The sequence below is a fragment of the Chinchilla lanigera genome, unplaced genomic scaffold (genome assembly GCF_000276665.1).
Source record: "Chinchilla lanigera isolate Chin_1 unplaced genomic scaffold, ChiLan1.0 scaffold00152, whole genome shotgun sequence".
In the NCBI taxonomy this organism is placed as follows: Eukaryota; Metazoa; Chordata; class Mammalia; order Rodentia; family Chinchillidae; genus Chinchilla; species Chinchilla lanigera.
Genome location: NW_004955553.1, coordinates 1,669,144 through 1,690,788, shown reverse-complemented (window position 1 = coordinate 1,690,788; position 21,645 = coordinate 1,669,144). Strand labels below are relative to the sequence as shown.

At 54.4% G+C, this 21,645-nt stretch overlaps 1 protein-coding gene across 4 annotated transcripts in view; it reads right to left on the bottom strand.

The window, feature by feature from the left end:
- Window positions 1-21,645, bottom strand: part of Tmem104 (transmembrane protein 104) — a 62,502-nt gene that overhangs the window by 36,177 nt on the left and 4,680 nt on the right. Inside the window, exons 1-7 of one of the 4 annotated variants that reach the window (XM_013508655.1) lie at window positions 17,627-17,868; window positions 17,324-17,528; window positions 16,353-16,434; window positions 15,723-15,819; window positions 15,007-15,087; window positions 11,419-11,518; window positions 10,925-11,033 (exon numbers count right to left, since the gene is read on the bottom strand). In XM_013508655.1, coding sequence (XP_013364109.1) covers window positions 10,925-11,033; window positions 11,419-11,518; window positions 15,007-15,087; window positions 15,723-15,819; window positions 16,353-16,403 — 438 coding nt within the window. In that variant the 5' untranslated portion in view covers window positions 16,404-16,434; window positions 17,324-17,528; window positions 17,627-17,868. Of the gene's footprint in view, window positions 1-10,924; window positions 11,034-11,418; window positions 11,519-15,006; window positions 15,088-15,722; window positions 15,820-16,352; window positions 16,435-17,323; window positions 17,869-19,185; window positions 19,308-21,645 lie in introns of those variants that run through there. The other 3 variants (XM_005412255.2, XM_005412256.2, XM_013508654.1) reach the window with 3 other exon arrangements.

Here is a 21,645-nt window from a genome sequence, read left to right as displayed (position 1 = left end):
TGAGGCCAAGTGACTGAATAATTACACACGGCAGGGGATGGGAGAGGAGCAAGCAGGGGTCACAGATGCCTAAGAAGGGGACCCTGAACCCAGTGTGAACCAAGGGCCTTGTGGGACTAAAGGCAGCAGAGCACTTGCCTAGCCAGTGAGGCCCTGGATTTGATTCCCAGCATAAAAATACAAGGGATTTTAATCAGGTGGACTGTGCATAAGGAGGAGGGAAGCGGGACATCTCAGTCCTGCAGGACAGAGGAGCGAAAATACTGTCCCACGTACTCCCAGGAGCCTGGGGAAAGGTAGCTCAGTGGATGTACACTGCCTAGTACAGGCTCCAGAAGACCCACTATGGCCAAAAAAGAAGATGTGGCGGAGGTGGGGCTTTCTGAAGGGGTCAGGGTTTGGGAGCTCCAGAAGAAGGAAAGAGCCCTGCTCTTTCTGGCTCACCTGGGCCCAGGTACAGGTGCAAAGACTAAACTTCTTCGGCACCACAGGCTTGGGTTAACGCTTTTTAGCTACTGGAGTCTTTCTACAGAAGCAGCTCTTAGCCTTGTTCATTCAGGCTGTACATCAAGGAGGGCGAGAGGATGGGCTCTGTGATCTCACCCATCGGGAAAGTGGGTCATGTCTGCTTGGGCCCACTGTGGGCTGGGGAACCACTGCAGGGGCTGGGCAGAAGGGCAGCTTGGGTCCTCAGCGGCCTGAAGAACAAGAGGACTCCAGAGGAACTGGTGGGCTATTTTGTGAGTGACGGAGGGATAGGGACCCTCTGGACCATTAATCCAGTCCTGCGGCTCCCTGGGGAAAAGGCACCACAGCCCAACCACCCAACTGTCAGGGATGAACCTGCCCAGGTATAGGGGATGGTGGGCCATGCAGGGGCCCTCGGGCCTGCAGAGCTATTCACAGGTCCCTGACAACTGGAACCCGTCTGTTCCTGGGCTCGGAGCCTGGCTCTTGGTCCTCTGCCCTGGAACAGCAGGATTCTGCTGCCTCACCTGCCTGGCGTGGGTGTTACGCTCCATGAGAGGCGCCAGGTGATCACTTGAGAGGCTCTTGGCTTCCTCCCTTCCTCATTCCACGCTTCTTGAGCAGGAAGAGTGATGGAGGTGGGACTGCTCCACGCTGGAGCTGGAGGGAGGCGGGGAGGAAGTCAGGTGCCCAGAGCGCAGGAGCCCTGCAGAGGAGTGCACAGGCCAAGCTGGCTCCACCTCTTCCCTGCTGACGTCTGACCTCGAAATAGACAGGGAACTGAGTAACCTTGGAGGCGGGGAAGGAGGGGAGACGGTACATCAAGCTGGCTGATAAATGAGCTGTCAAACTGCGTGTAACAAATTACTCTAAGAACTCCCAGCTTCCCCCCCCTACGTGGTGGTCAGTGTGAGATGCCCTCCATGGGGAGCTGGCCCACTGCGGGGTCTGGAGCCCACAAGCGGCGGGTTCACAGGAAGCTATGGGGAAGCTGAGAGCACCATCTGGTAGGGACACAGGAGGTACCTGTGGGCTGCAGGTGACAGAGCAGCCACTGGCAGGTAGATACTGCAGTGCCCCGTTTCTTCTGAGGACAGAGACTGAAAAAACCTGTGCAGGGATGGGTACTGCTGTTTCCTGTCTACCCAGGAGCATGTTAGGTGTTAACTCCAGTATGCCAGCAACAGCACCAGGCTGGAGACCTGTAGATGGCCTGGCCACCTCCTATTCCCTGCAAGTCCCTGACTGCTGCCTCCACACTCTGCTTTGGGAAGTAGTTTCATAAGGAAGATCATAGTGGCCCTCCCCGATAGACTCGGTGCTGGCCAGACCATTACCACCGTGAAGCAGATTCCTGGGCCTCCCAGCCTTAGAATCTGCCACATCAGGCCTGGTATAGCACCCAGGAATCGATATGCTTAGCAAAAGCCTTAAAAGCCAGGCCTGGTGGTACATGCTTGTAATCCTAGCACTTGAGAGGCTGAGGCAGGAGGAATGCCATGGGGTTCGACACCAGCATGGATTCAAGGCCAGCCTGAACTACATAGCAAGAGAGACCCTGTCTCAAAAAACCAAACAAACAAAAATGGATAAATAACAACAGCAACAAAAAAGGCCTTAAGGGACCAGACTGAGAAGGACCACTGAGGCTCTTGCTCCTGGTCCAGGGAAGGAGAGCAGCCTGGAAGTGTTCCTAGACAGCGTACCTGCCCCTCAGGTGGAGCACAGCAACCCTGCAGCAGCAGGGGGAAGGAGGCAGAACTGTGTGGCCATTATAGACCAGGGGCTTCTTTTAGCACTTGGTGCCCAGCCTTGGACCCTGCCTGTCTGTCCCATCAAGGTTTCTGGGGACTATCTCAATCTGTGACTAAGGAAGTTCTTGCCACGGCCCAACTAAACCTCCCCTCAGTGGCTTGTGACTCGTCTTTCTAGATTCACACTCTCACACAGCAATTGCTCAGCAACACCTTCTGTACTTGGAGGCTTATTAAGATGTACCTTGGTCTCCTCTCAGCTAATCCACAAGACTTCCCGAGCTCATGCTAATTAATCACATGGCGTTATTAATATGCACCATAATTGTTTAGCTCTGCTTCACGCCCTTCATACCCGCATCCCATGCATCTTTCTGCTGTCTGCACACCCTCTGGGGCTCCAGGGTTCCTGCTTCCTCAGGGCTGGGTGTACCATAGATGTATACACAGCTAGGTCTTCTCTGCACACACTACGGCTTTCCAGCCAGTGTGCAGGACCAGAGTCACTGGCTGGGACACTGTCTATACAGAAGAGCACGGTTATTACGTTAGAGTGAGTGTGCTATTTAATTAAACATTACTGCCAGGGCCCTGAGGCTCTATTTAGAAAGACACCAGGTTCTGCTTACAATATTCACCCTGTAGCAGACAGCAAGCATCGCTCAGGGAGGAGTTGGCCTCCCCAAACCCAGCAGGGCCACCAAGTGCCATGGGCTAATCAGTGTGACAGAAGCAGCAGAGTAGAAGGTGGAAAATAGTTTGGCTTACAGTCTTCATCCTACTCAGCATGATACTTAGGACTGCAGGAAGGTTGTCCTGGACCACATCACTCTAGGACTACAGGAAGATTGCTGGGTTCCATGGAGTATAGATTTAGCTGAATTAACAAAAAAAAAAAAAAAACAAAAAACTAAAAAGCAGTGAAGGAGAGATCTGAAATCAACAACCGGGACATTTCCTTAATGAATATAAAGTCCTTGTTAGCTCCAGCAGTAGTTTTGGAAGCAGAGCAGGATGCAGAGCATGGTGTGGCCTGGGCTACTGAATTTCGGGGACCTGTCTGTGGCCCAGTTTCTGGAGGCAAATGACCGGAAACACACGTGTACTTGTGTGCCTGTGCGCACACACACACACGCACACACACAGGGCAGAAGCAGGGGTCAGCCTGTGGTGTGGGAAGCAAGGCAACCAGGTTTTTAATCCTCGATCGGGCTGCTCCCAAACAAGGCGGCTTCATGCGTCAAGCCCAGGTCTGACAGGGATCAGTGTGAAGTGTGTATAAAAATGGTCCAGAAAGAGCACGGTGCAGAAGGTCCCCAGCAGGGATGAGCACTCCCCACGGAGACCTATTTGGAAGCTTCCCAACCACACTGCCCTGCGTGTGAGTGCAGGCCACGGGTAGCTGCTACACCTCCATGAAGCTGCTCCAGTGCAGGGACACATGTGTGGGGCAGGTGAGGATGCTCCTGGTTACTGCTCTTAGGTGGGCTGCTTACGATGCCCACCCCAACCCAGCATCGGCCTGTTTCTCTGGAAGTTCTCTGAACTGGGCTTTGATCTTCTGCACCCGGGCACATAAATACATGGATGCCTCCCTTTACACAAGGGATGGGCTCCTACAGTTCTATTTATAAATGCTCAGTTTTCACAGCATAACATTTTAAATGCTAGAGGGAAGTGAAGTACTTAAGCGAGACCTGCAGTGAGTCCTTCTGTGAAGTAAGGGATCACTACTGTAACAATAATTACCCCCTGTGTTTGTTTCCCAGATTTGGATTTGCAAATAATGAGGTTTCATAAGGATGAGTGTGCTGCGTATGTTCGGGGTAGTTTAGGTTAGGACACACAAGATCATTGTTCCCGTCTCCATCTGCTTCTCTGGGTGAGCTGGGAAATCATAGCAAGGAAGAGGATGAGCAACCGGGGAAGTCTCACTGCGTTTCCCTGAAAGTGAACTGGCTTGCTCTGGGTGTGTGGCATTTCCCAGGCTGTATTAATCACTTCCCAGGCATAGGGACTGGGACCAGGGCATGGGGGACATCCTAACGAGGCTGGCGAGATAGCATGCCAGTAAGCACAGGGTCTGAGCAGATCACCTGGCCTGACAGCTAGAACACAAGTCCCGTCATACGGAGGGACCCTGACCAGCTCCAACAAGCAGCTTCTGAGGCTAGGGGAGGGCTCAGTGAGGACAGCCCAGAAAACACCACAGCCTGCTGTCTTGGGATCTTGCATCCCAGAACTGACCTCTTTAACGAGACCATGGAGACCACGGTTTCCAGCAGCACGGGGACTGAGCCCTGTCCTCTAACCTGGCACGTCAGGCACTGGCCATGGCAGAGGTAGGACGTGGGGTATGATGGATGGTGGGCTTAATGCTAGCTGACAGGACCCATGTCCCTGAGAGTGCCATTAAAAATAAAAACAACGGTTCTCTGGTTCTTTCATAGTGCAGCAGGAGGAGGAGGTGGAGGTTTGGGCCAAACACCCAAAGGGCAGTGGGGAAGGGAAGGAAGGCAGTCACAGCCTGGCTCAGGGAAATGTCACCCAGGAGTCCTCAGAAAGGTGAGGGGAGGGTCTAGGGTGCTGCTGAGTGGCAGCTGGACAAGTGCAAGGAGAACTGGAGGCCGTAGTGTGTGTGTGTGTGTGTGTGTGTGTGAGAGAGAGAGAGAGAGAGAGAGAGAGAGACAGTGGTGTGGTGTGGGCTCATGGGGTCCCTGGGAAGACTGGCAAGACAGGCCAGGGTCACAGCGAGTGACAGGTAGCCTGAATTTCATTTAGAGAGGGGTAGGGAATGGAGGGAGAGTAAGCAAACAAGAGGCTGCTCCCTGAAGAGTCGTACATAGCTCTCTGGGAAAAAAAAGAAAGAAAAACACAGGCCTGTCCCTGTGTTATTGATTTCCTTGAAAAAGAAAGAGACAAGCTGATCCTTCCACGTCTGTCATTTTAGTCTGCCTGGGGTCACTGCTGGAGGGTGTGCTTGGTACTAGGACCGGCCGTTCTCCGAGCAGGGGGCACCTAACTTTCTGGGAGTGGAGCAGAAACCCATTCTTCCTCAAGGCTTCAGCTCCGGGATGGAAGCAGAGGGCTCAGAACCATGGGGCAAACTCGACTCAGAGACACGCATCCCCCACAGAAGCTGAGGGTTACACTAAAGACACTGCAGCCCTCAGCACTTCTGGGCAGTGGTTGGGCTCAGCCTGGCCAGGCTTTCTGCACCTTGGGGGACACTGGTTGTGACAGGCACCCTAACTACGGATGCCTGGGGGGAAAGGGTGAACCACAAACCAAACCCTACTTCCTAAGCCTTCAGAGGCATGCTGGGAAGAAGAGGAAAAGGATAAGGAAGGAGATGGGCATCTCTGGCAGTGAGTCCCCAATGTCACCATATTTTCAAGGTGTGAGTGTGACACCCACTGAGGCAGATGGCCTGTACACAATGTAAGGAGGAAAGAGGCTTGCTCGTGCCTTTTTGCTCTTGCTGCTTTTGCTGTCTTCTGCGGCCTTGAAGTGTTGCTTTGTGCCCTGCCACTCTGCCTTGGAGCCAGCTGATTACAGACTGACACCTCCACAAACGGTGAGCTAAATAAACCTCTCCTTCCTTAACTTTGGGCATCAGGTATTTTGTCTCTGCACCAAGAGAAAAGTAAATAAGACACCCTAGATCCTGTAACACCCTCCCCATCCCAGGCACCCTGTTTCTAGCAGGACACCCCCACCCCAACTCCTCCGGACTCCTCCACAGACGGCTCTTTTGGCGGGTCCTCCTGAGGGCCCCTTTCCTACCCCGTCACGCCCCATTTCCATCCAGGTTCTGACCTCGCACAAGCCCGGGGCAGCAGTCACCTGTTTTCTCCTGCAGTTGTGCGCTGAGGGCACCAACACCGAGCAAACAACTCGTGTCCGACACCTGTCCCTGCACTCGCCCACGTCCTGAGAGGTCGCTGCTGCTCCTGAGACTTGTTGCTTCTTGTTCATTTTCCCTCTGCACTGGTCCTGAAGGCCTCTAGGCTGCCTCCTGCCCCAGACGTGCTAAGAATACTCAAGTGATGGCAGCGGTGACCCACTTATTAGCAGATGCCACAGCCCAGGGGCACAACGCCTGATGCTGAAAGTACACAGACCAAGGCAGGGGACGGAAATGTCCTTGGGAAGAGCGCTCAATTCCAACCCTACCCGAGCAAGAGGAAAAGTCCACCTGACTACTGGGAGCAAGGAGCGACACAAAGACGTGTCAAAGTCGGCCGGCAGAATGTCCACAAACACAGGTCATTCACCGGGCACCACCCCTGGGCAGCGTCGCCTCAACCCCCTGCAAAGGTCAGGCTCCCACTGCTGACAAAGAGGCGCTCTACATCCTGCACTCTGCATTGCAGCCAGGGCCACCCTATGAGTGCAGTCTGTGGGCCTGTGTTAGGCGAGCAGAACAAGTCTATTCTCAGGGCAAGAAGATTGTGCAGAGAGCCCAGAGTGCTGGGCTTCTGCCTCAACTCAGGGACCATGGGAAGCCGTCATCTCCAAGTCTCAGTTTTCCCTGCTGTAAAATGAGCTGATGCCCTGTACTGTACTGTGTGGCTAGAGACCTAAATCAGAAATGAGCAAGTGACAAGGAACAGGTTGCCGTGATGCGCGATGACCCTCGGTGGGGAGGTATGTTGGGATCTTGCCTGGGCACGGCCATGAGGGTGCGCTACTCCCTTCTCCACCCCTCACTAACAAAGTCCTTTCCCCTTAGAAAGAAGCCAGTCTGTTCACAGAGGGGACCGCATGCCGTGTTGAGTGCTGCAGAAGGACAAAGCCAGTGTGGCAGTGTGAATTGGAGCCAAAGGGGAATTAGGAAATGTGGTCTGTTGATTGACTGAGACCACAGGGCTCTTGCTGAAGCCCTGCAAGGCTGCTTCTCCTCTAACCTGAGCCGAGTCTGGGGCAATCTACACCTCTAGGAAGCGGCTAGCAGGCGTAACTTCCGACGATCCTCCCACCTTCTTAAAGGGGGATGCGGAAGGGAGTTTGGGAGAGAGAGTGGCAGGGCACCCGCCAGGCACTTGCAGACTACATCTCTTCAGAGTCACCTGTGCTCCAACTCCTGAGCTCAAGGCAGGGTAGCAAACAGGGTGACCTTGTCCTATTCCAAGGCCCCCTGCTCAACACGGTCAGTTTGCGGCCGGGTCTCCAGCCAGGATAAGCTCAGCGCTGCCATCTGCGCTCTGTGGGGGCGATGCGGGCTCGGCTGCCTGTGACCCAGCAGCATCTGCTTGCTGGTGAGTGGTGATGCTGCCCGCTTCTCTGAATAGCGGAAAGCTTTCCACACTCGCGGAGTCCCCATGTCCCCTCAGGGTTTCCCTCTGTCGCCCTCCGGGAGGAGGATGGAATGATGGGCTGGGAAATGCGATGGGAATGAGGAAGGGCAATGAGAGACTGGGCAGTGCCCTGACCCCAGGAGGGCAGCACACCTCCCAGACCCCCCGACAGTCTGAGTCCCAACAGACCCATTGACACACCCCCACCACCTCACCAGGGGTCCCTGGCTCCTTTGCACGGCAGCACAGGAAGGAATGAAATGCCAGATTCTGACTTTGTCTCTAGCAAAGCCAGAGCAGCTTTGTGGAAAGAATCCCAAGATGCTCCCTAGCCTGGAGGCAATGTTACCCATCTGAAAGAGCTGGGCCCGGACACTTTCTCATTCCATTCTTCAAAGGAGCTGGGGGTGCGGGTGGGGGGTGGGAGGCCAAGACTCCAAGGTCAGTTGAAAGCAGATCCCGATAACGCTCACGGGCCCTAGTCGCAGGGCCCGTCCACTGCTGGCTCCAGCTGTGCCCCACGCGGGGGCACCTGAGCGCGTACGCGGAGCAGCAAGTGATTCAGGGAAGCCTCCGCCTCACAGCACCCTGCTCTGTGGCCACCACAGGAAAGAGGAACTGACTCATATCAGCTGCACTGGGAATCACAGGATGCGGACAGGGGTCGAGGATGTGGGGAGAGGAGGAGGAATTTTCCATTCTTAAGGTCAAGGGCTTTGGGAGGCAACTGGTAGCTGCTGGTGGAGGAAGCGCCCTTCTTAGGCATAATCATGATGCTACACACAGACTGGCCTCGGAGATAGTTAATATCTCAGATATTCTTATTCTGTCTGAGCTTCTCAGGAGCTTTCCTGGGAAGAAACAGAAGAGATGGTTTCCAGAGGACTTTCTGAAAATTAAGCCACAATATAAAAGCCTGTATCTTTATTCCACAGAACAGACTGTCCCAGAATAGCAATGAAGAAGTGGTTCTTACTAGGCCCTTCTAAAAATGCAGGCTGGGTAGGGGCATCATCTACCTGAGACAAAGAGATGATCTGTGCATGGGGCGGCAATGTGCTTAGACCCACCGCACCTGTGCCCTGCTTTGGGGACTGTTTATGTGGAGTCTGGCTGCTGGCAAAACCAGAAACAGTGGGTGTGGGGGGGGTGGGGCACTGTAGAGTCGATACAAGGGATGGATGATCTGAACCTGAATAACCAGGGGCAAGGAGAAAGGCTGGCCCTCCTGGCATCTGAAGAGGACACTTGCTGGAATGCAGCTGCTGGACTTGGGAGAGGAGGACACCCTCCTCACCTGCAAGAGGGCTCTACTCTGAGGAAGGAAACCCCCAGCCTTGCCCCTCCCCCAAGTCACTCGATGGGGGAGAGGCTTCAGAGAGATGCAAGCATCAGTATTTAGGGTCCGAGGCTCTGCTGTTCCGGAAGCCACACACAAAACTATAAAGTGACTTCTGAAATGATCCCCAGCCCATCTGCCTCAAGTCTCTCAGAAGAGAAAGAAGAGAATAGGCCAGGCCAAAGGCCCTGGGCAGACGGAAGCCCTGCAGTGAAAAAGGCGAGGGTTATAATGGGATGAGGGGAGCAATGGGGCAGAGAGCAGCCCCGAGGGGCTGCCAGCCTTCTTGCCCCTTTTCTGCAGCTCCCAGATCACTCCCAGGTCTGGAGCGTTTGTCGGCACTAGGACAATTAGCTCTATGAGTTATACATGCAATATCTGGGAGATGAAGGCAGTAATTAATGCCTGTCTGCCTTCCTGAGGGCTTCCTCCTGTTTGGTCAGAATTATTGAGACGAGGGGAGGGAGGCTTCCGTCATGAGGAAGGTTCATAGGAATAAGTGAAAGCGCAGTTTAACAAGGCAATAATAATGCTTCTGAATAATTTACCAAGCGAATGACAGCAGCCAGTACTCCTGGGGCTTGGTCTCCGCTCTGCGGCGGGGGAGTGTGCCAGGCAGGGTCTGCAGACTCCAGCAGTTTCCCCGGCAAAGACCCCGAGTGGCCGGGCTGCTGTTGTTCCCCCCTGGAGCCTCTCCGACGCCTCTCTCCCTCCCCTCCCCTCCATCTCCTCCCCTGCCCATGATGAAGCAGGTCGGAGGGATCCAGAGGGCCTTATACTTAGGGATACTTCGGCTAATTTATCAATTACAGTGCACTGAAATGCTAAGAGGTTAACAAGGCCTCCGTCCCTCCATCGTCCCGACTGCCATGCTGGTCCCTGTGCCACCATCAAAACCGGGGAGGTGGAACAGGGCACTGGACAATCTAACCTGCTACCTCACTCCCACCAAACCTGCCGGGGAGCATCATGGACATAATTCTAGTACACGACAAATTCTTAGCTGTCGCTCAGTGTGCAAGAGGGAAGCACAGATCACTGACCAACTGCTCCTAAAACGCAGACCAGCATTTCTCTGTGGTCTGTACCACAGGGCTCCTTTCGCAGGTCTGTAAGCCCGGACAGGGGAGGCACAAAAAACCCATTCAGTGGTCCTTGGGGTTAACAAGGCTGGACCCAAATAACGCAGCTGGCAGGGCCTGCGGAAATCTCTGCCAGGACAGGGATGACGGAGTCAACAGGCCGCCACCTGAAAGTCTGGGCCCTCTCCTGGCCCCTGCCTCCCCCTTCAAATCAGCTAAGTGGCCACATGTCAACCCGTGTGGCACCCAGCACACCTGAATCTGTGCCAGGGCTGAGGAGAACCACGGGGAGCAGAACGTATTAACAGATACTGCAAAAGCTGAAGGGAAACATTTGTGAGCCCTGCCCACGAAGCAGGCAGAGATAAATAGCTGCCTCTGGTCCGCGTCTTATTATCAGAAGCCTGACTGGCACCACCCCCACCGCACCGTGGCCCAAAGCAATCAAGAAGGAGCCTGGAGATTCATCTTCTTCCCCTGTCCACAGGGAGGTGGGCAGACAGGAGGATGGCTGGGCTGATCCCGCCCTGGCTGCAGAGCCTGACTTGGTCAGGGTCAAGTGTAAGATGGAGCAGGCCTGCACGCCTGGTCAGGAGACCCAGCTTCTGCCTGCGAGCTCTGGGCTGGCACCGAGTAAGATTAAAACCTGGAAAGTCTGGGGCATGAGATCTGGGACCCTCAAAGTGATCTGCAGAGACCATCCCTCAAACCCTGAGCTAAGTCCAGGACAGTTCATGGCCCTGGAGCTGGAAGGACCTGGATGCCAACTCCAAACTTGAGGCCTGGTCCTCAGGACACTCTGGGGCTACAGACTTAGTGACGTCATCCATTTCCTGCTAGAGCCAAGACCCTGGGGTTCAGCCACAGTAACGGAGATGTGTAGGTGCTTCCTCCCTGGGTTCTCCCAGAGAGGAAAGGTGGTTCAGAGCCCTCCGCCGCCCAGGACGGCCCTAGCACCTCAGGCTGGGTGGGGACACTCACCAGATAGATGCGGTAGGCGTCCACTCGGCGCAGGGGACCCCAGCACAGGTCAGTGTCGTTGTACTTGGTGTCTGCCTCCACGCCGCAGGAGTCATTGCCGGAGGCACTGCTGAGAGGATAACACCAGGCCCAGGCTCGGGGTGCCCTCCCCACCCTGTCTTGGGATGACACAAAAGTGCCCCCTCCACAACCTGACTTTGCATAAACCATCTCTTAGGAGGCGCCCCACTTGTTCCAAATGACTCAGGGGCCCTTGGGAGAATCTGAGCCATCTTCCCAACAGGGCAGACAGAGTGCCAGCAGTGCAGAGTGTGCCTCCCAGGGACCGAGGGCAGAGCTGGCTGGGGCACTGTGGTGAAGGGCCTAGGGGGAGTCTACCCTCATCAGGTGCCACAGACTTGCTAGGCTTCACACCTCCCTGATGGCCACTGCCCCTGCTGGCTGGGGAGGCGTAAGGGGCGACGGCCAGCCTGGAGGGTGACGGGGGTACTCACCAGGTCACCTGCATGAGGGAGAAGGGCACAGCTGCCGCATAGATGGCCAGGTCCCCATACAGGTAAACGATGATGCAGAAATAGAACAAGTTGACCCCCACTGAAAGCAACAAAGCCGCAGGTCAGGGAGCCAGAGCGAGATGGTAGCGCTTCTTTCTGACAACTAAATGTGCACCTCTTCTGTCGCTTTCGGTTCCCAAGCTGTTTACTTCCTACCAAAAGTGGAAAAATGACCCCAGAGTCCTGTTTCTTGATCTGGCTGGCTACGCTGTGACAAGACACATTGCACCGAGAGGGCTTTGCAAGACCCGGAGACGCCAGAGATTCTGAATCTGGACCAGTGCAAGGAGAGCGTGAGGAATGGCTGGCCCAGAGGAACCAATGGCCTGAGGGTCCTTTATGCTCGGGACAGGCCACGGGGGGAAGGGAGGAGACTCCTGAGTCAAGAGAACGAACCCTCTAGTGCACTGGGGCCAGGGTCTCTGCAGCCAATACACAGCTTAGGACCAGAGGTCACTACTGAAGACTTAAGCACAGAAGGTGATGGAAAATGGTACAGTTCTCCAAAGCTGAAATTGATAGCATGGAAAGTGCTTCATTTCCAAAGACCTGGTGCCTCTTTCTGAATCTGATTAATCACCCAGCACCGGGTGGCCCAGCGAGGCCTGATGTACTGGGAGAGACAGTGCTCACCGCAAGCTCCCTTTCCCTCCTGCAAGGGAGAGGGATGGCTCTGGAAGGTGCGTGACATTGGCGCGCCCTCTGCAGAGGCAAACCGTGCCCCCTTCACTGCAGAAGGAGCCTGAGCCCGAGGCTGGGAGTGCAGAGCCCTCATCCTAATTTCATCAGACTCGTTTCTCAATCCTGGCAAGTCCCTGACATCTCTTACCTTGTGCAACGAGAATTCCACCCATGTTACCTTCCGCAAGTAATCCCAGCTATAAAGATCTGCGGCAGAAGCCCTGGAGAAAGCATCGGGGCTCTACAACATACGGGTCACAGCCCCTGACTACCAGCCTCAAACAGCCTCAGAGAACTGGCTGAGCCATTAGCTCAACTGCTGGCTTCTCTAAGAACAGGAAAACAAAAAAATGAAGCGACAGTTCCTTTCTAATCCTGGTGGCTCAAAAGAACCTGCAGGGTCCCCAGGGAAAAGCCTAGGACATGTTACTCCTTGGCCATGTGAGGTCAGCTCTGCTCCTACAAATCTTGAGGAAAAACAACAGCAAAACATACAGGTGGTGGGGTGTGTGTGTGTGTTACTGAGGACTGAACCGAGGACCTTTACCGGGAGCTACCCTTGCCCACCGCCCCCTTTGCAGACAGGGTCTTAATAAGTTGCTAAGTTGCCCAGGTTGGATTCCTATGCTCCAATGTAGAATTCTGCCTCGGCCTTCCAGAGTGCTGGGATTACAGGCCCGCACCACCACATCCGGCTGCAAACACGAGTTCTTAAAGGACCCATGAGGGTCCGGCACCTGCGTTTTGAACACACTAGCTGACACATCCTTCCTTCATGTCAGAGACGGCCCTGACTTCCAGACTCAGTGGCCCCTGGGCTGCCTGTCACCCACACCTGCAGCCCGCTTCAGCCTGCCTTTCTACTCTGACATCAGTGTTCTCAACAAGGCGGCACCGTCCCCTCCCGGCTCCTTTCCTGCCACCTGCCAGCGGCTCTGTGTTGGCAGCTTTCTGGCTGTTTACAAACTGCCACCGGCTCTCCTTGATCAATAAAATTTCATTCCTAGATACAAAGTGGGAGGATCAGTGAGCTTCCTCAGAGGACATCAGCGACAAGGCCTGGCGTTTCTCATTGTGAGAAATGAGTAGAGACTCCAAGGGAGCGCTGGGGAGGGGGGCAGCCCTGCCAAAGGCGAGGGTGACAACTGAACGGTCCGTGAGCTATGAACAGAGCAGGGTAGGGGTGACTCTGCACCCCACTGCCTACTGGGGACACCTGTCCAGAGACAGTGTTCACTGTCACAACCAGGGGTTGCTCTGGGCACCTAGCACCAGGGACACCGCTGAACATCCTGCAGTGCCCAGGCCGGGCCCCCGTGGTGACCAGTCCTCTGCCCCAGCGTCAACAGTGCTGAGCTTGAGAAACCCTGCAGGGGACGGCAAGGAGGCTCCTCCAGGCGTGCGGCAGCTCCCCACAGACAAGCCGCTTTCTGTGAGACTGAGGTGAGTGGGGAGTCGGTCTATGGGGGTGGGGGACAATGACAAAACGAAGCACTCATCCCTCGAATTCTTACAGAAATGGGGGCAGATGCAGAACATAAAAATAAGAAAGGAGGCTCAGAAAAATACACCTTCTCCCTCTGATGTGCACTGCACTTTGAAAGCTTTCTTTTGGAAGAGGACAGTGTGGCTGCCGGGGAGGAGGGTAAGCGGTGATGCTTTCTCGGCCTGGTGAGATGGGGTGGGACAGAAATGGGACAAAGGAAAAGCACAGAAGTGGGCTGGGCACTGGGAGCCCAGTGAGGAATTCTGGGAACCCTCCTGGAGGCCCGTCCCAGAGCAAGGGTGGAGCCGGGCCTCAGGGAATGTGTGCTGATAAGTACTGCCCCTAGGGCAGACTGTCGTCCGCGCTGAGTCAAACTGAGGGTCTAGTGTCCTGAAAAGCAGGGAAGACCCTGCTCTGTAGCCCTGGCTCTGTGTGAAGCGCAGTCACACTCAAGATGAGACAGAGCCGATGGAGACGGAGATGCCCCACTCCAGAGGCTTCCACAGAGAAAATCTTCCACGACAGCTGCAAGGGGAGGCACTCATTGAGACTATGCCTAACTCTCTCGGCAGTGGAAACGCACAGGTTTGGGCCTTAAAAATGAAATTCTTTCAGTAGCTCTTCTTCCAGAAGCTCAAGATTTGCCACAGGGGTATAGGTGGGAGCTGGGTGGATCCCTGCAGGCTGTAGCCAAATACGCCTGAGGGACACGCAGCAGGGAGGGAGCACAGCGCCTTCTCCCTACAGGGCAACCCGGGCATGGGCTCCGAGCGCCCTCTGCTGGCCACCTGGAGCACAGGCCCAGGCAAGCATGTGGCAGAGGGTATCCTCCCAGACAAAACAGTCTACAAATCTGAAGCATCTGTGGGTACCAGGTGTGGTGGCCTACTACTAATCACAACACTTGGGAGGCTGAGGCGGGAGGACTGCTGCAGGTTTGAGGCCAGCCTGGGATACACAGAGAGTTCAAGGCCAACCTGAGTTATGTAGTGAGACCCTGTCCCAAAAAAAACAAACTAAACCAAACCAAACCAAACCAAACTAAACCCAGCAGAGCAAATAAGAACCCCAAAACTACCAGATGGCCTCCACCAGCTTTCTCTGTTGGAGAGCTCCTGAGGATTCCTGGTCTCTACTAGGGTAGCCGCTTCTTTATTTGAGTTGATGGGACAGGGAGGATTTCAAGCAAACCGCTGAAAGCAGGACAGGCCTCTCGGCAAGGACACCTCTCAGGTGCCTTGGAGCAAGTGGACAATCTGTTCCTCCCCGTGGCCCACCTTGTCCCTAGTCTTCCAGGACGCTCCAGGCCCAGGTCTGCAGGGAAGGACTTTCTCCACTCCCTCCCCCAAAGGTGCTAGTACCTTTATTGAAGAACATGGAAGCCATCTGGCCCATTTCCACCCGGTCTGTGATTTCAAACAGGTTGGGAGGTGCACGTCTCTCTGTGGAGCCAAAAGGACAAGGAAGTTCTTCACTGGAAGAGCTCCAAGAGGGGTCGCTGAGCCCAGTGAAGTCTCCGGGATAAGGAACCCCCAAGCATCGCAAACTCTTGAGAAAACTTTTCCTAACGTCTCCTGCTTGAAGCACCTTGTAAGTCTTTTTTTTTTTTTTTCCTGCTACTACTGGGCTGGAACCCAAGGCTTTGTGTATGACAGCCAAGCGTCCTACCACTGAGCCACACTCTGTCTGTATTTTTAAGAGAATTCAGGGACGCTCCTCAAGGGGTAAGAGGGAGAAGAAGACTCTTAGCTCTGGCCAGCAGAGATCAAGGATGAGACAGTGCGTCAGGGGCCTGTGCACGAGGGGTGAGGAGGAAGGTCGGAGCCGGAGACCCCTATTCACTCAGTCTTCCAAAGGGCACGAGCTCAACTGTGTGCCAAGCTGCAAATGTGAGTTAGAGGCAGAGCCAAGGTCTGTGCTCTGCTTACCCTACCATGGTGCCTTCCTAGGAACCGAGGTACAGACAGGAAATAGCAGAGGACGTCTGTGGGGAGACTCCCCAGGGCCCTCTCCACAAAGAAATCGAGCCCCATGAAGCAGAGGGAGCACGGGGCCCGCCCAGAATCCCCCGACTTACGCACAGACAGGATGGGCAGTTTCTCTGCCCGCTCGTAGCTCTCCTGAGAGAGAATGTCGCTGTCTGAGGCTGTGGAAGAGTCGTCCTCTTCCTCCTCCTGGGAGGACACGGTGGGATGGGTGGGAAGGAAGAGGAAAGACAGGTAAAGGGATGATTGTGGCGCTACAGACACCCCAGGGGCCGGTGATTGTTCTTCCTTTGCTCTCTCTCTCTCTCTCTCTAGAAGGCATCTGACTAGGAACTGTCACCCGTCCTCATTGTCACGTTAGAAGGTGAAGACACACCACGCATAGTTCTTGGGGACGGAAGCTCACAATGACTGCGCTAGCTCAAGGCAGGCGTGTGAGGGACCAATGCTGCGATGCTAAGACAGCAGACACCGCTCTGTTGCCTTTGTGTGGCTATTAAGCTGCAGCTCTGGGGGACTGGGGATTTAGCTCAGCGGCACAGCGCCTGCCTGGCAAGCGCAAGGTTGTGAGTTCAATTCCCGGTACTGGAAAAAAACTAAAAAAAAAAAGCTGCGGCTCTGGGGCTTGGAATCGGGCTCCCGCACTGGGAGAAGAGTGGGCTGCTGCTGTCCCTTGGGCACACAACCGAGGAGAGGCCCGGGGACAAGGGCAACACACACACCTTGTGGGTTTCCATTCTCTTCCAGCGGAGCTGGGCGTTGGCTGCGGCCATGGCCTCCACCACAAAGGTAGTCGTCACGAAGCTGAGGGGGAGCCGTGTGTTAACAGGGAGGAGGCTGCAGGAGGTGCACAGTGACCCAACCAGCAGCCCCGCAGTGGCCCCTCTGAGACCGGTTCCCTAGAGACATTTTGAGACGGGTCTCTCTTGGTAAAAAGTGTGCCTGTCCATGTTGCCTTAATAGCATTTTCTTTCCTTCTTTTTTTTTTTTTTTTTGTCTTTTTGAGACAGAGTCTCTCTATGCAGTTCAGGCCAGCCTTGAGCTCACTTTGTAACCCAGGCTGGCCTCGAACTCCGCAACGATCCTCCTGCCTCAGCCTCCCGAGTGCTGGGATTACAGGCATGCTCCACCACGCCAGGCTATCTTAATAGCATTTTGGATGACACTCAGGAGAGAGGGAGCTGAGGTGGAGGTGACGGGTAGGGGGCAATGTGGCACTGCGCCCCTGGAGGGGGCCTGCTGGGGTAGACAGTAAATCAGAGTTGGAGGGGAGGAGGACTCAGAGGGACGCTCAGAGCTCCTGGAGGGACAGCGGGCAGCTTTACCTCTCCTCGGAGGTCACAGGTGAGCAGTTAGCTCCCAGTTACATACCCTAGTGCAAACAGATAACTGAAGACCGCACTGGAGTCCGTCCCTTTCTGCTTTTGGAATCATCTGGCTAATATTAAAATAAACTTTCATAGCCGGGCGTGGTGGCACACATGTCTGCAATCCCAGCACTGGGGAGGCTGAGGCAGGAGGATCACTGCGAGTTTGAGGTCAGCTTGGGCTACGAAATGAGTTCAAGGCCAGCCTGAACTGCACAGCAAGACCTTGTCTCAAAAAAAGACTAAATTAACTAATTAATTAATTAAACTTTCATTACTATGGCCGGAATCTAAAGGGGGACTGGGAGGAAGCACCAGATACTCACCAAGAAGTCAGACTAGAGCACAGAAATCATCTTTTCTTCTCCACTTACAGAAACTAGAGCCTAGGTGGACACCGAAGCACACAGTGCTGCCTTGCAGTGCGTAAACCCGGGGTGTGAATCCGGCCCTGCCATTCAACAGCTCAGGACGGACGCTGTCTCCCTCTCTCCCAGGACGGGTACGGCTCTGTCCCTGTGTGCTCAGGGGCTGACGACAGAGGGTAGTGACCGCTCAGCCTTGTGGGCAGGTAGCAGGTGGCAGAGGAGCTGCTGAACCCCAAAGCAGTTACGCCCAGATCCCTTTACCTCGGTGAGGGAGACAGCAGGCGGGAGGGGCAGCCAGGCCCGAAACTCCCATCCCGATGGCCTCAGCACCTCCGGGAAAGGTTTCTCGTCATCTTGCCTAACTGACCATTTTAAGGGCTTTAGAATTTCTCTTCAGTCTGTAAGTGAAACTGAAATCAATCTCAAGGCATAGAGACTTCTCATGGTGCACGAAGTGAACTCACTGAGCATGCTCAAATAGAAATGGATTTAGCAAACGGGGGGGGGGGAGGATGGCAGCCCTCCTTGGGCCCCCTGATAATTACTTCCCATTCAGACAGCTGCCTGTGCAGAAGGCCCTTTGATGGGGACACAGCCACATTGGGACAAGAACTTCTACAGCTCCTGACAGACAGCGCTTGAAGTATGTGATGAGCCAGCAGTACACCAAGGTTTACCTCAAAACTCCCCGAAAGAAAAGCATCAAGAAACTGCAAAACCTGGCCCCTTTTCTAGCCCTTTTGGTCCTCTGGGTCTCAGTTCGCTTCAACTACTTAGATCTGCTTCGCTCTTCTCCCAGTGCCTGTCCCTCCTCCTTCAAACCTGGGCTTTACTGCTGCCCTCCGGGGACCCTCGGACCCTACTCAAACCTGCAGTCACCCCACCCCCAGCCTCTCGCCCTGCTGGGTTCTGCCTTTTCCCCACATTACGCATCTTCCAGTTCCTCTGCAATGTAATCACTTACCATGGTCACTACCATCTGCCCTCGAGCTGCAGCTAAGCCTGTGAGGGCAGGGTGCTCCCCACACGGAGAACGGTGCCTGCCGTGCCGAGGTGGGGTGGCACCTCTCAGGGACATGCTACTGGGGGGTTTCTCCAGGTACTCCTTCCTGCCTCTTTTATGTGGACTCCTACCTGATCAAACAGGCTGGACATGCTCAGTCCTAAATCCCTTAGCAGCCTGGGCCTCTTGGGAAATTACTTCAGATGGCACCAGTCCCCAAGAAGACCTCAGGTAGATTCTGCCTATTCTGAAGCCCCAGCTGGGACTCCCACATACCTGGCTCGTGGAGCAGATGCCCCAAAGGTGTGGGAGGCACAAGGCAGATCACTTAAGAACTGACCGCAGGAGCGTGCACCTGCATACTCATCACTTACTTGGTTAATTATCTTAGGCAAATTCTAAATTCCACACCCATTTCCCAGATCACCTTAATGCGTGTGAGATGCCTGTTGGCTCTGTCTGTGGCTATCTGGTATTTTCTCAGAGAGCAAGAACTGATGGTTAACAGTAACGAAGTATGGCAAAGGACAGGCAGGCTACGGGATGAGACAGCACCGCCTGAGACATTCCCGAGCTAATCTGGTGTCTCAATGTGTAACTCATCCGGGTTATGCAAGTGCTCCATACCTAGGAGGCACCGGCAGACCTTTGCACTTCCTCTCCCCAGGCCACTCTGCTCAGGGCTCACCGACAGGTAGAAGGCCACCTTCCCACCCCGGAGGCGGCTTCCTGTTAGTTAAGGGACATTCAGGCATCCTGGGAAGCCACTCTCCAGCTCTCCCTCCAGGCCTGAGTGACAGCCTCCTGCACTACTCACCTCATCAAGCCCAGGAACACCAGGAGGATGAGGCTGACGAGCCACCCGGCAGTGGCAAAGGCCTTGGGCATGGTGAGGGCGCCTGTGCCCACGATGAGGTTGAACATGTACACCAGGCCCACCTGGAACCACAGGGGTGACAGTGAAACCCGGAAGTCAGTTAGCCTCTCATGGCCCCAAGGATCATCCACCTTCCAAGACTGCGGCCAGGGAGGCAGGCGAGGAGGGACAAAGACCCTGGGTCCGAGGGAGCCAGCCTCTGCATCCAGGTGTCAGGGAAGCAAAAGTTTAACGCTCGAACGACACACGCCCCAGTCTATCTGCTCTGAGTGACAGCTTAGCCTCCACTGTTGCTGTCATCACTGCAGACTCTCCGAGGCTGTGTCACAGATGCCAGCACTCTGCCCAGCCAGGCTGTAGCCGCCCTCCGCTGCTCCCTGAGCCAAGCTGCGAAAGGCGCCCGGAGGTGTTTCCCTTGAATCATGATCGGCCCTACCACAAACTCGAGGTTCCTTTCCCCCATGTCTGGCAGCAGCAGATTTTATTTCTTTCTTCTGGCATTTCTCACAGCAATAGCTCCAGCTCATTCTTCCAGCCCCCAGACCCGTGACCCACCTCTCTCAAATGGAGGCTCCCTTTTCTGCTCCGTGGAGGTGACTGAGGCTGTGTGCTACGTGTTCCCAGAGGCTCACGCCTTCCCAGCTTAACAGGCCACAGGGCCTGCCCCTTCCCTGCCCGCCTCTGAGGGACACATGTTGCTCCTCCTGGCCGAGGCTGAGGTGGTATGTCAGCCTCGCAGCTCATCTCCCCCTGCAATTCCCTCTTCCCACTAGCTCTTCCCTTTGGCCTACACACTTTCTCGACATCTTTAAAACATGACTTGTTTCTCCTTCTCTATGCCAAACTCAGAGAGAAGCCAAGCTGTTTCCTCTGCCTTCATTCCTACTCCCTGTAATCTCAGCAGTTAGGAGGCTGAGGCAGGAGGATTGCCTTGAGTTGGAGACCAGCCTGGGCTACAGAGCAAGCTCTGTCTCAAAAAACAAAAACAAGAACCAAAAAAAAAAAAAGACAAACACCTTATCTCTAGGAACCCCACTCAACTCTCACTTTCACTTCTTAAAAAGATATACCTTCTTATATCTATTTTTAAGTTTTTCTAAGATAGCTACCTATGGAAATTGATCAGAAACAGACAAATTAGGACCATCTTCCCAGGCTGTCAGATTTTTTTTTCAAGCATAAAGAAGTAAGACAGGGATTGTCAAGTACCACCATGGGGTCCTTGGCTGGGCAAGGGGAGAAAGGGGTTGGGTAGTGGTTAAACGGGTAGGCTTCCCAGCAGGTGTCACTGGGTGAGTGCTGGATAAACGGAGAACTTTCTATCCAGATGAAAGAGTGACATGGGTATCAGGTACCAAGCAAGCCCTCTTGTGCTTCCTCCTAGCTCCCTGATTCCTATTCAACTTTAGGGCCCCAATTCCACCACCAAGCTCTTCCAGGTCTCCCAAATTCATCTTGCTTGCTACTTTTTTTTTTTTTGAGATAGGGTCTCTCTACATAGTTGAGGCATAGTGAGTTGAGGCTTCAACTCACTCTTTAGCCAAAGCCCAAGCTGGCTTTGAGCCCATGGTGACCCTCCTGCCTCGGCCTCCCAAGTGCTGGGATTACAAGGGCGACCACTATCCCTGGCTTGCTCTCTACCTTTGAGTCCTTGAAATAATAAGGACTTATCCCTGGTTTCAGATATTGGTGTATCCATCTGTTCCCCAAGGACCAATCGCTGGCTGTTCACGGTCTGGACACTTGGGGTGCCTGGCACACAATCTGCACGTGGGAACTCAACTGACGTCACCAGACCCTGCTCAGGTGATCTCGGCGTGGCCACCCATGGTTGGCCTTCTGAATGGGAAGTGCTGGCTTTGCTCAAGTGACTCAGTCTCTGTAGCAAACTAATTTTTACTTTTGCTGGGGTCCATTTCCTGCCTGGCACTTTGAGGCTTGTGTGTACCAGGCTAGAATGAATCACCTTGCTAGCCCCGTGCTGCTCACACGGCCATGTATTTAGACTCCCAAGATGTTTCTGTGCCCTCAGCCAGGTACAACTGGACAAGACGGCCATGACCCTTGACCTGACAGAGCTGCGTCCCCAGGAGGAGCAGGAGGAGAGAGACATGGAAAACACAATAGAGACAGCCTGAGAGAAGCCTAAGAAAGAAAACAATCAGGGCATCACAACAACAAAACACTCGGAAGGCCCTGTTATGACATTTAAGCCAGATTCTGAAAGGTGGCATTGCCTAGGCAAGGGGCCAGGAAGAGCCTTCCAGCTATAAAGGCCTGGGTGGAAATGTGGTGGGGATATCTGAAGAACTTTCTGGAGGCCAGGGTGGCTGAGGTATACCAAGTTAGGGGTCTGGAGAAGGCTAGAGTCAGACTGTGAAGCCTTTTCTCTTTTTCTTT